The 16,716-nt window shown below is 38.4% G+C and overlaps 1 protein-coding gene across 2 annotated transcripts in view; it reads right to left on the bottom strand.

Moving 5' to 3' along the window:
• The window catches only part of RASGEF1B (RasGEF domain family member 1B), a 146,054-nt gene that overhangs the window by 13,424 nt on the left and 115,914 nt on the right, over positions 1 to 16,716 (bottom strand). For both annotated transcript variants that reach the window (XR_005215899.1, XM_037830088.1), the window contains exons 2-8: positions 14,208 to 14,390; positions 12,293 to 12,415; positions 11,824 to 11,961; positions 4,071 to 4,283; positions 3,500 to 3,574; positions 1,939 to 2,034; positions 1,715 to 1,817 (exon numbers count right to left, since the gene is read on the bottom strand). Coding sequence is in view for 1 of the 2 variants with exons in the window: in XM_037830088.1 (XP_037686016.1) it covers positions 1,715 to 1,817; positions 1,939 to 2,034; positions 3,500 to 3,574; positions 4,071 to 4,283; positions 11,824 to 11,961; positions 12,293 to 12,415; positions 14,208 to 14,384 (925 nt within the window). In the remaining variant the exon portion in view is untranslated. The remainder of the gene's footprint in view (positions 1 to 1,714; positions 1,818 to 1,938; positions 2,035 to 3,499; positions 3,575 to 4,070; positions 4,284 to 11,823; positions 11,962 to 12,292; positions 12,416 to 14,207; positions 14,391 to 16,716) is intronic.

Consider the following 16,716-nt stretch of genomic DNA (forward strand, 5'->3'; position numbering starts at 1 on the left):
TTCTTATCATCACAGATTAGAGTTGTCTGCTCTAGAACTTCATACATATGGAATCATACTGTATATACTCTTTGTATCTGGCTTCTTTTCTTCAACATAATGATTTTGAAATTCAAACATGCCATTTATTTTTATCAGTAGTTCACTTTTATTGCAGAGTAGTAGTTTTTATTGTATGAATATACCACAATATGTACAGCCATTCACTTATAAATGGACATTTGGGTTGTTTCCAGTTTTCAGATATTATGAATAAACCTTCTTATATACATTTTCGCACAAGCCTTTCTGTGGACATATGTTTGCATTTCTCTTGGATAAATACCTAGATGTGGAATTTCTGGGTTTTGCTGTAGGTATATGTTTATAAGAAACTGCAAACCAGTTCTCTAATGTAACAGTACCATGTTACACTCCCACCAATAATGTATGAGAGTTCCACCTGTTACACATCCTCCCCAATATGTGGTATGTTCAGTCTTTTTAATTTTAGTCATTCTGGTGTGTGAAACAGCATTTCACTGTGGTTTTAATTTGTGTTTCCCTGTTACCTAATGACGTGGAGGATCTTTTAATATATGTATTATCCATTAGTATATCTTTCTGCTCAAGTCTTCTGCCTATTTTTTTCATTGAGTTATTTGTCTTATTATTGATTCTTAAGTGCTCTTTATATATTCTGGATACAAGTCTTTGTTAGCTATATGTATGACAAATGTTTTCTCCCAGGCTATGGCTTGCCTTGACATTTTCTTAATGGTATAAGAGGGAAATTAAGCAAAATTTTATTTACCTAGATTGTGACTCTTTCAGGTCCCTGATTGAGATGGCCTTTCTGGTCACTATTTTCATGGACTAAATGATATAAATAAAGAGTTGAAACTTGGCTACCGATTTTATAAAGGAAACAAAGGGGAAATGATATGGGGGGAAAATGGAAAAAGTACTGGTGAGAGAGGGATTTATAAAGACCAAGATGACCAAATTAAATTTGGTGAATTCTTTGGCTTCAAAGTGTCCCTGAATTTTTTATTTATTCTTTTACTCAACTATATATTTCAGTATGTACAATGTGTAGGGTCACCACATAATTTATCATATAAACTAGGACACTTTCTAATGAAAGAGTCACTATCAATAATTATGTAAGAAAACAGGAAAAAATTGGGGGAAAAAAACATAATATATTGTCATCCATGTACTGAGTTTATACAATGAAAGGAAAGAAACATGGTCAGTGGTATTAAAATCATCACAGTGCATAGGAGGGGCAAATTTGTATACAAGAGAATACTATAAGAGCATGGGCAGTCAAAAAATGTTCCAATCTCTCAGGCCACCTTCTTGTCTATGCTGATAGAATCAAAGAATTCAGTCTCAGATCATGTATCTCTACAATGCTTGATACCCTAGCTGCCCAAACACTTTTTAAGACCCTTTATTTGGATAAAGACCTCACTTAGCAGCTGTATAGATAAAAATCCAGTTGATGATAAACAGACTAAAGTATTCTATGAATTCTTGCACACTTAAGAAAAGATTACACCTGATTGCACCAGTTTAGTCATTTAAAGCATTTGGAGTGCTCTGAAATAATTCAAGATTAAAAAGCATAATTTTCATTATCAAAACCATACCACTTCGCAAAAGTTTAGTGGATACATTTATAAAACCTCTACCAAAAAAGGACATGTATCCTCCACAAAATACTCACAGATTATTGCCATCAAGGAATTAAAGTTGCCAATGTTAAAACACTCCCGAGCCACATCAATAAAATACTCAATCATTCTTGCTCGATGCTTCTTTTTTACAGGCTGTGGAAAAAAAAAAAAAGACAGTAGAGGCCAGTTATCCAACATGTAGGCCCAATAGGTGTAAAATAAGTTTGGAAAAAACAGTTATGAAAATTAAGAGAGAGAAAATTCATTTTCTCACCATGCAGATTTCTGTAGCGACCAAGTAGCTGAGGCGATTAAACCATTCCACGTAAGCTTCTAAGTTGCGCGTCTTCTTCCGTTCACCGTAGCAATTCTATAGAGAAAGCAACATGAGCAGATAAGTTGGAGAAAAAAATGTAATTGGCTTTCATTTTGTTAGATATGGGCCTTAATTCTCAGTCTGTGGATTAGGAAAGCTTCCGAGGATAGGAAAGAGAGAGAGAGAAGAGAGAAAAGGAGAGAACGAGTGCAAAACATGCTCACAAGAGAAGCATGCCAGAGAGCCACTAACAAGTGAATCCTTAACTTGATTCTCATTAAGTTAAGTACCAAAATCTCTTAGTATAGTCCAGTGAAAGCCCTGAGGTCTAGAAGTGCACTCTGATGCCTTCCTGAATGTGTCTTTCCCTCCCAGGAAACTGTGTAAGTTACTCTGAATGGGATTTCTCTGTCCTCAGAAGCACAATTCAAAGGAGCCTGGGCTAAAGGATCTTGCCAGCATTCTAAGAAAATCTTGACTGACTAATTGGGTAAAAATACCAACTGCTGTCACACAGCAATGAGTAGTAAAAGTGTACAGGATTAGAAAATGTTCTCCTTAAGTCCTAGAACAAAACTGTTTATCATCATAGAGCAAAAAACTCAGTTTCTTCCATGGTAGAAAAATGGAAGGCTACACTATCATGGTATTTAGTATGGTCACTGACACATTATTCAAACGCAAAAGGGGTTAACCTCATCTTGGAGTCCAAGGCCAGGTCTGAACAGGTTAATTAACCCCTCTTTCCTTCCTTTCAAGAGGAAAACAAAGCAAAAGTCCACCAGCCTTCACTTACAAAATGTATTCTTCACTTCCTGTATGGGGAGAAACTATTCCGAGGCCGGAAAACAGCTGCTGTCCCTATTCCCAGAGGGGAGCATTCATCAGTGGGTGATGCAGTCTCTGCGTAACATTTTAAAAGCTCCTAGAGGTCACTGGAAAAAAAGATTTCTTCTGCAGGGTCACTGTTACTACAGTCCATGCCCAGTATTCTTTTCTTTATGTGTGGGCTTCGCCCAGCTGATAAACCTGTCATGAGGGATTCATCTTAAAATAAGACAAAGCACTAAAGACCCTTGCTCAGCAAGCTGGATACTACCCTGTCTTTATTGCCTCTGTTACTGTTGAATCATGAGCAGAGCAGTCTCTCGTATTTTCTTTCTCACTTAATCTGCTAAAACCATTATGCCTTTATCTTTTACCTTCATCACAAATGCTGGCAACTACCTGTAAAGGGCTTACTAAACTTCCCAATAAGGAAGAAGAAGAGACTTAAAAGTGGTGATGGCGTGAGACTATTGTAAAGGAACTGGTGGACTTCATTAAAGAAAAATAACTGAATCAGATATGGTTAATTCAAGCAAAAAGCAAAAAAACAGACCAAAAAAAAAGACCTCTTATGTTTTTAAAACCTAAAACAGGTTAGTTTCAACTTTTGTCTCTTGTGCCCACTATCGCAAACTAAGGAATTCCATTTCTGGGTCCAGGTCTGACCACAAGGTGGACTGATGGACTTTACCTTGTCATTGTCCAAAGGGTCCTTCTGAACAAATGCTTGAACAAATTCTTCTGGTCCAATGTAATTGAGTCTCTCCTGAAATGCAAAACCCAGCAGGTCAACAATATTAAAGAGAATGAGAAGAAATGGAAGGACAACATTCTCTATTGATTTCTGGCACCATCCTCACTGTTTATGCACTTTGTAAAATAAACCTTTAACCCTAAATTCTTTCACCACCTTCGTGAAATATCTGAACAGAGGCAATTTTCTGCTTTGGTCAAGGCTCCACAAGATTGTGAAATCTGAGAGTGAGTTAGAGAGGGGAGACAAGGAAAACAAAAAAACTCTTTGCTCCTCAGGATATTTCTGCTTTCTTCCTTAGTATTTGTTTAAAACTGAATTATCAGAATATCAGAAGCTTTCAAATTCAAATGTTCAAATAAAGCATGTTTCAAGTATATTGTACATTATTTCCCATTCAGATTATTCTAACCTGTCTCTGTGACATTACTGTGGAAAAGTGCCTTGTCTAGTTGCCAAAGGAAATCAAATCTGTGATCGTAAAGGGTGAGGATGATAATAGCCTTACCAGCTCTATGTGAGTCAGCTGCTGGGCCAACGTGTAAGGGTCACTGCAGACTGTAATGATGTCCCTTTGTATAGACTGTGGCTTGTTCTTGAGAACTGTGAGCCGATCTGTGGACGTGGCGCTGATTTTTGCCAGGACTTCCTCGTACTGGCTGAGCGTAGCAAGTTTGCGGATCAGACACTGAATCATCTGCTGGACATTCTTCCGGTATGTCTGCCAGGGAATAAGCCAAGGATTGCAATGCGTATCAGTTTTCACAACTACACAAACTCAGATATAAACAATTTACCTTGATGTAAGAGAACCACCTTGGTTCAGGGCAGGTATAGGAGGAGTCAGCCCAGCTCTACATTTAAAAGGCACTTACAAGGTATCTCTTCAGAACTGTAAAGTTTAGTTCTTTTCTCTGGTTGCTCTTGAAGGTACAATTTAGTTTGGGCCATGAAAACACTACAGTGAAGTTTCCCAATAGCTACTAATGGAGGGAATCCAGTGTAATGGGAACCTCATACAACTAAATCTTCTCTTGGCCGATAGAGGAATGTGTACCAGTTTACTTTTGGTGGGTTAAAATGCATCATCAGTCTCGAGTCACAACATCCTTTTCTTAACACTTTCTTCAGGGCCACCTTCTTGATTCCCTATCATTCTCAATCCCATTTGGATACCTTATTGATAGTTGGGATCATACCAGTTGAAGCTGATAGAAGTACACCAGAACTTCCCACTCACCCCCCTCCCCAACTCCACCCTGACTTCCACAAAAAAGCAGCAGATATTCATTTTTTTTTTTTTGCAACTGACTTCATTTGGCCCATGTCCATTTATTTTGAGTTCATGAGTCAGTGCTAGTATTCATGACCAAACTCTTCCACATGGCAGTCCTCCCAGTAATGCTACTACCAGCTGCCACCTTGTTTGCTACTTGCTTCAGGCACAGCATGTAAGAGAAATTGGTTTAACATGCAATGCATATATTATGGATAAACATCAACCTCTTGACTTTTAAAATACATCTTAAGTCAAAGAAATGACTTTTTAACCAAATACTAAGAAATCACCTTCTAAATAAGTTATGATGGCCATATCAGACAAGGGAAAACAGGCTGATTCAATGACACTTTGGTCCTTCAGTAAACAGCTCCAGGGGAGGACAGTCCCAGCGAATATACAGATGTAGAAGGGCCTACTTTATGCCTCAGTCCCTAATTAACTCTTTAAAAAAAGTACCACAACATCATTTATTGAGATTAATTATCTGTAATGGCATCTTGCCTACAAATATAGAAAACATAATTTTTTACAGAGGTAATTTGATTACTAGAGCATATCACTATGGTAGTTTGGAGCTATGTACCCCAGAAAAACATGTTCTTAAACTTCATCCATTCCTATGGGTGTGAACCCATTGTAAGTAGGATCTTTTGATGAGGCTACTCTGGTTAAGGTGTGGCCCAACTCAGTCAGGACAGTTCTGAGTCCTATTACTGGCATTCTTTATAAGCAAAATGAAATTCAGACAGATAGAGAGAAAGCCATCGGAAGCAAGAAGCTGAAGGTCAGCAGAACTGGGAAGAAACAGGAGAAACCAGGCGAGGCCTCCATGTGCAACGCCATGTGACACAGGAGCCCAGGTCCAAGGATCACTAGCAGGCAGCCCCAGGGCCGGCCTTCCAAAAGAAAGCATCATCTTGATGCTGCCTTGATTTGGAAGTTTTCCTAGCCTCAAAACCGTGAGCCAATAAATTCCCATTGTTGAAACTGACCCACTGCATTGGTATTTGCTTGGGCAGCCAAAGAAACTAAAACAATCACCAAAACCCAAATGAATAGACATTTGCATACATGAACCAAGGAAAATTGTAACGATATCTGGAAATGGTCATTTCTCATATAGTCAAGTCAAAAAAAGAATTTTCTTTTCTTTTCTTCTTCTCCACTTGTTTGGTTTATACTCCACTGAGTTCCTTAAACTGGCCCATTAGATGATGACCTTTATTTTTTCTCTACTTTCAAAGACCACTCTAGAATCATCAATGAAATGCCTAAGTGTTTAAAAAATTGAGTCATTGAAAAATCTGTTACACAGCTTAAGATTATCAGTTTAAAAGAAACGATTTATTTGGTAATATGCTTGTCTCTCAAGGAAAACGCCTTTCTTTAAAATTCCAAGCTGTTGAAAGCCTAAAGCCTATTTTAAATCCCTCTTCCCTAACCCTTGAACTCTTCTACTTTTATAAACTTGAGTTATATTAAGAAATCTGTGAATATTAATGTCTTCTTCATCCCCTCTCCCAAATGTCATAATACATGACTACATGAGAGTTAGATACTCATTCTAAAAATTATGCAAATATTTCCCAGTGCATTACTCATAATAGTTAATTAAACACTTTCTTGGAGGTATATTAGTTACAGCATGTACTATCCAGGGCAGAAAACACATTTTATGAAGTTGAGGTTTCAGTTATTAAAGTGTTATTTACCAAAGCAACCCACAACCATCATTATGTTACTACATAACCAACCATAGTTTGATGTGGATAAGGGACTTCTGTGCTAAGTCTTTCTGAGAATATTCCTGAAATTTCTCTAAAAAAATAGTTCACTTGTTTGTAGCCAACAGAATAGATTTTAAAAAGAAATAAAAACAAAAACAAAAACAAAAACATGGCCCAATAATACTGGACTACTGTGCAGCAGTTTAAAGAGAATACAGCTATATGTACTGGCACAGAAAGGTATCTAAGACATATGCCTGAGTGAATAAAGGAGGATGAAGAGCAATAGGCAAATACATACACACAAACTATACACACTCCTATGGATGTGCGTATATGTGCATGCATACCTATTTACTTAGAAGACGCTCTGGCAGAATGCACACAAAACTGGCAACAGTTGCTACTTTTAAAGAGAGAAGTGGGATGGGAGAAAGTTTTGAGTATCTTTTGCTTTGTGTGAATTATTTTTAAATTATTTTAAACAATGAGAATGTACACTTGTCTTACCTAGTTTATTAAAAATAACTAATTTTTAAAAAACTTTCCCATGGAATGGAAAGATTCTTAGATAACCTAACTATGAGACATGCATAAAAAATTTCTTTTCAAACAACTCGTTTAAAAATATTATCTATTTTATGTTTTATCAGCTCCTCCAAGCATATTATCATTCCTACATTATGCATTCTGCCCCCTTCCCAAGATCTCCAATAAAAACACTTGAATCAAAAATTACCACATCTCCTCAGGTCACCATCTGACGATACCAGCTGAAAGACAATGAGCACAAAAGGACTAAAGGGGGACAGCCTGGAGCCTGGGTCCCTCCCCCAGAGATTCTGACTTCACTGGTCTGGGGTGAAGCCTGGATATCAGGATGTAAATGCTCCTCAGGTGATTCCAATATGCAGCACAGTTTGAGCAACAATGCTCCAACTGGCATATCTGGTGAGAATTTTATCCTGCACTTGCAAAACACTTTTTAGGGAAGAGGCAGAGGAAGGTACTCTCAAGGACTTGACTCTAAAGAGGCTGTTAGTGAGCAAAATGCAGCAGCAAAATATAAGGGGAAAATGTACACAATGAGGTATAGGGAAAAAGCCATTCAAATAACAAAGAACTAGTGTGTGTGTGTGTGTGTGTGAGTGTGTGTGTGTGTGTGTGTGTGTGTAGCAGAGGGGGCGGGGGGAGAAATGGAGGGGTAAGAATGTATGAAATGAATGTATATGTGCATCTTAAGTTTCCTGCTGCCATTTGATCCATCAGAGAACCCAAGCTTGCTGTTGTTAAGCATGATTCCTCACTGAATCATGAATTACTAAATATGTACTTATTCTTTTTTATAACTTTGAATGCCAGTGACAATAATTACCTAGCAAATAAAGACTTCTAGAAGTTCTTGTTATAAAGACCTGCCCCTTAAGGAAGACAAAATTGCATTCTACCCACCATAGTCATTTGTCATGTAATTCAATCATTAGTTTCATTTCATATTTCTTGCAGTCAAATCCTAATAAACCACTTCATTTTGGGCAAAACCCCAGGGGAGGACTCATATATTTTTTTTTTTTATCTTCATTTTATTGAGATATATTCACATACCATGCAGTCATACAAAACAAATCGTACTTTCGATTGTTTACAGTACCATTACATAGTTGTACATTCATCACCTAAATCAATCCCTGACACCTTCATTAGCACACACACAAAAATAACAAGAATAATAATTAGAGTGGAAAAGAGCAGTTGAAGTAAAAAAGAACACTGGGTACCTTTGTCTGTTTGTTTCCTTCCCCTATTTTTCTACTCATCCATCCATAAACTAGACAAAGTGGAGTGTGGTCCTTATGGCTTTCCCAATCCCATTGGGGAGGACTCATATTAAAGCAAATTATGTGGAACTACCCTAGCAAATTCAAAAGAACCTAACTAAATTATACGTAAGGCACACCTGGACTCACTGACCGCCAAAAAGTTCCCCAAAGTCCTAGGCAAGAAGCAAGATGTCCCACCCCAAGCCTGCACTCCTTCCAGTGTAGGGCAATAATTACTTTCTATTCCAGTAATTGATTTGTTCATTTGTCCTTTCAGTCATACATTCATTCAAGTACTACTGAGTGCCTATTAAATACTAGACACTAAGCCAGGAGTTAGGAATTCTATGGTGAGCAAAGAGGGAAGGGCATAGAGTCTAGTGGGAGGAAACAGACAATAAACAAGCAAAAAATTAATAATCACACAATGCTATGAAGGAAACAGGGTACCAGTGGTGAAAGCAAATAATGGGGAGGGAAGTAGAGGTGGTGAGGGAGGCCCTCTCTAAGGAGAGGCACTTAAGCATATGACAGATAAGGAGGCTGCTAAGCAAAGAACTGGGCAAAGAGCTTTCATCACACAATTTTAGAGCTGAAAGGGACATTGACACAAGGTAATTACAGCTATGATTTACAGAGATGAGGAAATCAAGGAGCACAGAATTTAGGGGGCTTGCCAAAGCACACTGAGCTCAAGCAGCTGTGAAGGGTGGCCCTTCACTATAAAACCCATTCTGATCAGGACAGGTGATATCTCCGTATTCAAACCCTAGTTTATTCAATTCTTCAGGTAGTCCTGGCTTATCTTTTAACTCCTCTTTTCATCCTCAGAACCATTTGAAATTCTCAGTATTTTTGACAGAGTTTTCAAGGATATGTTATTAACACCGAAGTGTCGATAAGAAGTCAGGGTGCTTTGCACAGTTCTGCCTCACCCTTGAATGGCTTGATCCTGTAAAGAGACCAGATCCCTCCCGACCAGCACAGATGGAAATGATCACCCTCTTGGACTCCCACAAAAAGGATCCAAAGTCATCCATTTGGCATTTTCAAAATATTAATTTTTATCTTAAAAAACAAAAGATATTTACGGCGCTCCTTTTGGAAAGAAACAAGTCACAATTTCTATCTTTTAAAGGCCAACAGAGGGAAGGTCAGTTGACCTACATATAAACTTAAGTACCTAAATACAACATAACTGAAATGAAGCATGGACTGTCTGACTCATGTGCTTAGGTCTTAGCCTTCATAGAAGAAAAAACCCTTATGATACCACTAATATTTTGAGCAGCCTGTCATAAACCAAGGTCCCTGAGCCAGCACTGACCTTACCAAGGAACCCAACAGCTAACCTCTAATACAAGATTTACTATAAATCTGCACTGACGCTTAACTTTTGCTTTTGTGAGTGACCTACCAATTCATGCCCAGCTTGAACCTGTCACAGACAAACAGGCAAAATGATTTTAACAGTAGTAACTTGGAAAATGATTCAGCAAAGTACTCATTCAAACTTGCAGAAATGATCATTGTCTCAGGCACCAGGTTCAAAATAAAATAAGAGAACAGTAAAAGGATTAATTCCATTTTCATGAACTAGAACATAAGCCAAGGAAGCCCTGTGTAAATTTTTCAGGCACTAATTTTATATAATTTTTTTTTAAGTTGGGGAAAATGGCACTAAAATGTATTCCCAAGACATACACAGAATAGATAGGGTATCTTGTTACATGACCTTTATAGCACACCACTGAAAGAATGAGTCCTCAAGGAAGATTATTCATAATGGGAAAAAGCATTTTTATGACCAATGAAACAAGACTTCACTGCAATTGCCAAATGATTCATTGATCTTTTCCTATGTGAAAATGTTGTATGTGTGCCTAAGTAACCTGTTCCCCAGAGCTCACCAACAACACAGAAACTACAAAGACATCCTTGCTCAACAAGCCTCAACATAGAAGAACAGCCCTCCAGGCCTACTTCAAGGAGGATAACCTTGAATATGTCACAGCTATTAGCTCTTACCGAAGGCTCAGTTGAGGGAAGTGATATTTATGGAAGATAATCTAAGACATTTGCTTTCCATCTCCATATATTCTAGGTATTAGCCACAAATCAACTTCCAGCACCAGAGGCTTGGATCATTGTCTCTGTGTCCCCCTCCAAAGAATCACCTTTGCTAAACTTTATATTTATATTATGGTCTCATTTTATGCTTTTCATCAAGGGACATTTTTTGTAAACACTATAAAAAGCAGTTTCCATGATCTCATTCTATATCCCCTGTATGAAGTCCTTCATGAGAAAGGGATTTTTTTTTAAAATAAATTTCATTTAATTTAATGAAATTTCTCTTTTCTGACAGTGAGAATTGTATAGTCAACTGTGTTTCCCTTTTACAAGGAGCTTAGATGCAAATCAGTCTACACTACTGGCTCTCAAGACTGCTATATTTACTTTCTCCCTTCCATTGTCCAGGTTATCTATTTCTATTTATGATTTATTAATATATTACTTATATTTATTAATATATTAATGCTTTTTTATATTTTAATGTTTATATCTATTGATATGCTATTTATTATCTAACTAGCTGTGTCAAACCTTTTTGGAAGGAAGAAAGGTATAAGTAAAGTAAAATCAAAACACACTTGCAACACAAATCCTGTACATGAATTGACATGAAATACCCCTAAATTAATCACCTATAAATCTAGGTTAGATCCCTTTGAAGCAGGATGGTCCAATCATCCCCATTTGACATACAAAACAGACTGATATGTATGCAGAGGATTCATTCAAAGGCAAAAATGGGAAGTTAGTGTGCTGGTTTGTATATATTATATCCCCCAGAAAAAGCCATATTCTTTAATGCATTCTTCTAGGGGCAGACGTATTAGAGTGGAATAGGTTGGAACCTATTGGTTCAGTATTTCCATGGAGGTGTGGCCACACTCATTCAGCGTGGGCCTTGATTAATTTACTAGAGCCTTATATAAGCTCAGACAGAAGGAGCTCACAGCTAGCTGGAGCTGAGACAGACGTTTTGAAGATGGCCATTGGAAGCTGATATAGAGATTTCGGAGAACACCATTTTGAAATGCAACCCAGGAGCAAAGGACAAGCAGACGCCAGCCACATGCCTTCCCAGCTAACAGACGTTTTCCAGACGCCATTGTCCATCCTCCTAGTGAAGGTACCCAATTGTCGATGCGTTACCTTGGACACTTTATGGCCTTAAGAATCTAATTGTGTAACCAAATAAATCCCCTTTTATAAAAGCCAATCCATTTCTGGTGTTTTGCATTCCGGCAGCATTAGCAAACCGGAACAGTTAGCAATGGAGATTCTGATGCACAATGCAGCACCAGTTACCACCAAGGCTATGCCTGGGAATTCAAGTGACTATGTTCAATTCAGATTACCAACCTCTTCACCGCTGGCTATTCGGTGAGCCAGATCTTTTAAGTTCCTCATCATTCTTTCATCCCGAAAATCATATGGAAATGTTTCCGTCCATTCTGTCAGGAGTTGAAGGATTTTAGGTGCAATTTTTCTTATCAGGTTCTAGGGAAAAAAAGTGAATCTAATTCAATGGTATCTGTCACAATGGCCTACACATCAAAGAAACAATTACCAGCAGCATCACTGATAAACTTCATACAAAGTCTTTGGAGTGCAAGAAGCAGTTCCAGCCTCCCCACACCTCCCATGTTGTAGATTTGTACCATGTTGTTACACCATTCCTAATTCCCTTTGCACAGCCCTGAGACCATATGTACATCTTAGCCTGGGGATATGCTAGGATTACTTAAAGGAAAACAACTTCACAAAATTTAAGCCATAGAGTTACCAAAACTAACAGAAAAAAATTGTAAAGTTCAGAATGCATCATTACCTTATCACTGCTAGGATCACTTAGTCTCTGGTGCTCGACACACAAGTGGCAAACTTTGGCCATTAGCTCATAGGGATGCATAAATAACCGAGAACTGAGTAGGAAGGTGAAGATGTACGTTCTCTGTAGCAAGAGAAAAAAGTCATCACCGTTATATTCTCCCTGAAACAAATACTACTTCTTTCCTACCTATTATACACATCTTATTTTATTACCTAACTACATATAAAAATCTAGAGAGTTTCTGATAAAGTTCTCACAATCAAAGTTAGTATGCTGCAGTTACAAAAGCAATGCCTACTAGTAGCAAAACACAGTGTAAGATGGATTTCTCCTTTACCCTCCTATGTATCTTTTCCCTTAAACCCTGCTAAAAATAACAAATGTATAGGATAAGTTTAGTGAAATTATTCAGAGGACATTTTCACATCCATACTCAGGGAGCAAGGATACCAGGACACATAACTCTCTCTAGTTAAGTAGAATGGAATTCAGCCCAGAGAGATAAATCTAACTTAAACATATCACGCATACAGAATCTTGTTCTGCGTCCAAATATTATGGTAACTCAACAGAAACAAAACAAAACCAAAAAACCAACTCGCATTCAGCTCAAGAATTCTCCAGTAAGCCCAGAGTGGCATGCTGGAGTATTTATGTCAGAACATTCAAAGGCAGGCTTTCAAGTAATCTGTTTGTTTGCTCAAAGGCTCAGCAATTTGATAAAGCATAATATAACAGTATATCTTTTTCTTTAACCACATTGTGTCCCAAGAAGCCAGTAATGAAGTAGTGCCTATTTGTTATAATAGTTTCAGACTCCCTATGAAAAGAGAATTCCATGGTTGTTTCCCTTTTCCTCCCCCTTAGGCTTCTTTAATAGCTCATAAACACTTACAGGGCGAACAAAGGATTCCTTTTACTTTTGATTACAAGTTTTCCCTGTGTGGCAACATATTTGAAAATGCTATGTTACAAATCACACATACAGAGATAACTTAATAAGAAGCATTATGGTGAATTACAGTGGCAAGCACAAACTGTCCTTTGCACACCAAGGTCATTATTCTATTTATAAAAACATTAAATGTGGTGTCTACGTATTTTCATGAAATTTTTATCAACAACCAGCTAGTCTGTAAATCTCATTGTACTACTAAGCTCAACTCCAAAGGGGTAGCTATAGCACAAGGGAAAGCAAACAAACATCACTTGCCCCAGTGACAAAAAACCTGTGTTTGAGTACTGATGATGCTGGGAGTAAGTCTGTCTGCAAATTACTCAACACTCTGAATTTCAGTTTTCTCCTCTCTAACCTCTTGGACTTACAGGAAAGATTGAGAAAATGTATAAAGAATTCCCTAGATAGGAAAATGCTATCTATATAAATGTAGGTTATCAAGGTAAAACATAAGCAAATATCACATGATGTTCAATCTTTAAACAACTGCACATTGAGTATAAATCTTGTTCTCCTTTTTATGTACTTTCCCTGACTAACTTCAGTTTTCTCAACATAGTGATGTTCTTGGGGTGGGGCGGAAGGCATTAAATATTCTGGGAGCATCCAATGTTCTCTGGCATTTCTATTTAAAGACCAAGGTATATGCATGCATTGAACATACAGATATTCCAGTCATATGATACATGACTGCCTGCAATATGGTACCTGGCCTGAAAAGTAACTGATATGCAGACAACACCAAAATCTGATCCATACCCAGGTTTGATTTGATCTTAAGGCATTCAACCTAAATTTGGAGATAATACCTTTAGTATAATCAATATACAATTTCCATTAGAAAAAATTCTTAGCAACCCAGATATAATTCTGTAGTATCTATGGTCCCTGGCTAGTGTATTATAATTTCTGTTCAATAGCAAGGATGTATTTTAGAGGAACATGAACACCTACATCCGGATAGTAATCCACATTAGGTACTAAGTGCTGGATGAGTGCTTCCAGAGATCCGGAGAGGAGGTTGTTGTCATGGTAATACAACCCTCCACAGCTGTCCTCTGCAGACTGATAGAGGTTTCGGTTGTAACCACTGCTGTCAAACATTGCTGAAAAGGGAGGAGTCTGAGGCATGCTTTCCTAAAAGGAATAAAACAGGAGAAAATTTAGTGCCAGCAATACGCAGTACAAAGAGAAAAATAAGCTTAAGAGAGATTAAATCTTAGTAATGAGGGAACAGGCAATTAAAAAATAGTTTAGATTCTGATACAGTATCAGAGCCCATCAAGAACCAAATTACTTAGTCCCTAGATTGTAAGCTCTTACAGCAGTTAACTCTATCCCTGAATTGTAATGCCTGTCTCTAAACTTTGAGATGCTGATCCCCTAGCGTATAACCTGATTGGTCTCTGGAACAATGCATATCTCTGAGACACCTGAAACTCAGAGCTAGTGCTCGGCAGATATGAATGTCAGTATTAGTGCATACAGCCACTGTAAAAAAAAAAAAAAAAAAGCTGAAAAAGAGCCCAGACTTCAATTAGTGATATGAATGAAGCAGGTCTGGTTAAGACCAGGGCAAGCCAGGCCAAAGGCTAAAGGTTGAAACTGACTGTGTTTTAAAACTTCAACTTCCATATGAGACCAAGGGAATAGATATCTATTTGGTACAGGATCTAAATTTTCTAAACGGTACAACTCTACAGTCGATTTGTTCAAACACCACAATTGCATGGAACTTTGAATAGGAAGTGAGATATGGTAGGTTAGTATAGGCTGGAGTGAAATAGTGACACATCCCAGAGTAATTTGGGCAGATAATAAAAAATATATGTACAGCCTCCCCCTCCCCAGCCCCGAGGATCTGGGGGAAGGTGCGGATGTGTGGACATCCTCACCTGGACTGGTGTTGATGTCGTCACAAACAATGGGACTGGCGGTTTGATGTGCTGAGCCTTCGAGCATGGGACTTGCCCTTATGAAGCTCATTACCACAAAGGAGAGTCTAAAGTTCTATGTAATGGTGCCTAAGAGTCTCCCCCTGAGTACCTCTTTCTTGCTCAGATGTGGCCCTCTCTCTCTCTAACTGAGCCATCTCGACAGGTGAACTCGCTGCCCTCCCGCCTACGTGGGACCCGACTCCCAGGGGTGTAAATCTCCCTGGCAACGCAGAGTATGACTCCCGGGGATGAATGTGGACCCGGCATCGTGGGACTGAGAGTATCTTCTTGACCAAAAGGGGGATGCAAAATGAGACGAAATGGTTTCAGTGGCTGAGAGATTCCAAATGGAGTCAAGAGGTCACTCTGGTGGACGTTCTTATGCACTATATAGATAACACCTCTTAGGTTTTAATGTATTGGAATAGCTAGAAGTAAATACCTGAAACTATCAAACTCCATCCCAGCAGTCTGGACTCCTGAAGACAATTATATAATAATGTAGATTACAAGGGGTGACAGTGTGATTGTGAAGACCTTGTGGATCACACCCCCTTTATCTAGTGTATGGATGAGTGGGGGAATGGGGATAAAAACTAAAGGACAAATGGGGTGGGATGGGGGGATGATTTGGGTGTTTTTTTTCACTTTTGTTTTTTATTCTTGTTCTGGTTCTTTCTGATGTAAGGAAAATGTTCAGAGACAGATTGTGGTGATGAACGCATAACTATGTTACCATACTGTGGACAGTGGATTGTATACCATGGATGATTGTATGGTGTGTGAATGTATTTCAATAAAACTGAATTTAATTAAAAAAAAAAAAAGAACCAAATTACTCTTTAAGTAACACATGTATGCATACTTTTGAGTACGGACATTACTGGATCAAATACTATAAAATGATCAGCCCAAAGGATCCAATCTGGACTTAAATTCAAGTCTCAGGTTGCCATGCTTAGATATCAGTGCTTCGTGTCTGGTTGCCAATGGGTGGGGTGGGGAGGGAGCACTAGGCTTGGAATTGCTTTATCCCACTGAGACAAGTATTTCCAAGGAAGGAAATGTGCAAGTCCTCAAATTCAGTTAGGAAGAATTACATATCAACAAGCATTGGGCAAAAGTTGAAAAACTAAACTGTGAGAGGCCAAGAGTTAAAGTGCACAGTGTGTGTGTGTATTTATTTATATATTTAGTACATATGAAGAGATTTAATGCATGATTCTGACTTCCCAGCTTTCACTGGAAGATCAGATACTGCTGATTTTCACCCCTTTCTGCCAAGTTCTTTCAAGGAGGAGAGGAACTTCTCTAAAGTCTCAGTTCCAGCAACCATGCAGGCTGAGAAGGCAGCGGATTGGGGAACAAGGAATGCTATGACAGTCCCGAGATAAGTTGCTCCTCTCCATCTGTGCGTTTTGCCACTCACAAAGCCCTTGTCAGGGGGTGCTCAGTAGAGGCCAGAAGGTATTAAGTTATTACTTGGATTCCTAGGGACAGAGCCCCAGGCCCTGAGAACAAACTCC

This window comes from Choloepus didactylus, chromosome 3 (genome assembly GCF_015220235.1).
Source record: "Choloepus didactylus isolate mChoDid1 chromosome 3, mChoDid1.pri, whole genome shotgun sequence".
In the NCBI taxonomy this organism is placed as follows: domain Eukaryota; kingdom Metazoa; phylum Chordata; class Mammalia; order Pilosa; family Megalonychidae; genus Choloepus; species Choloepus didactylus.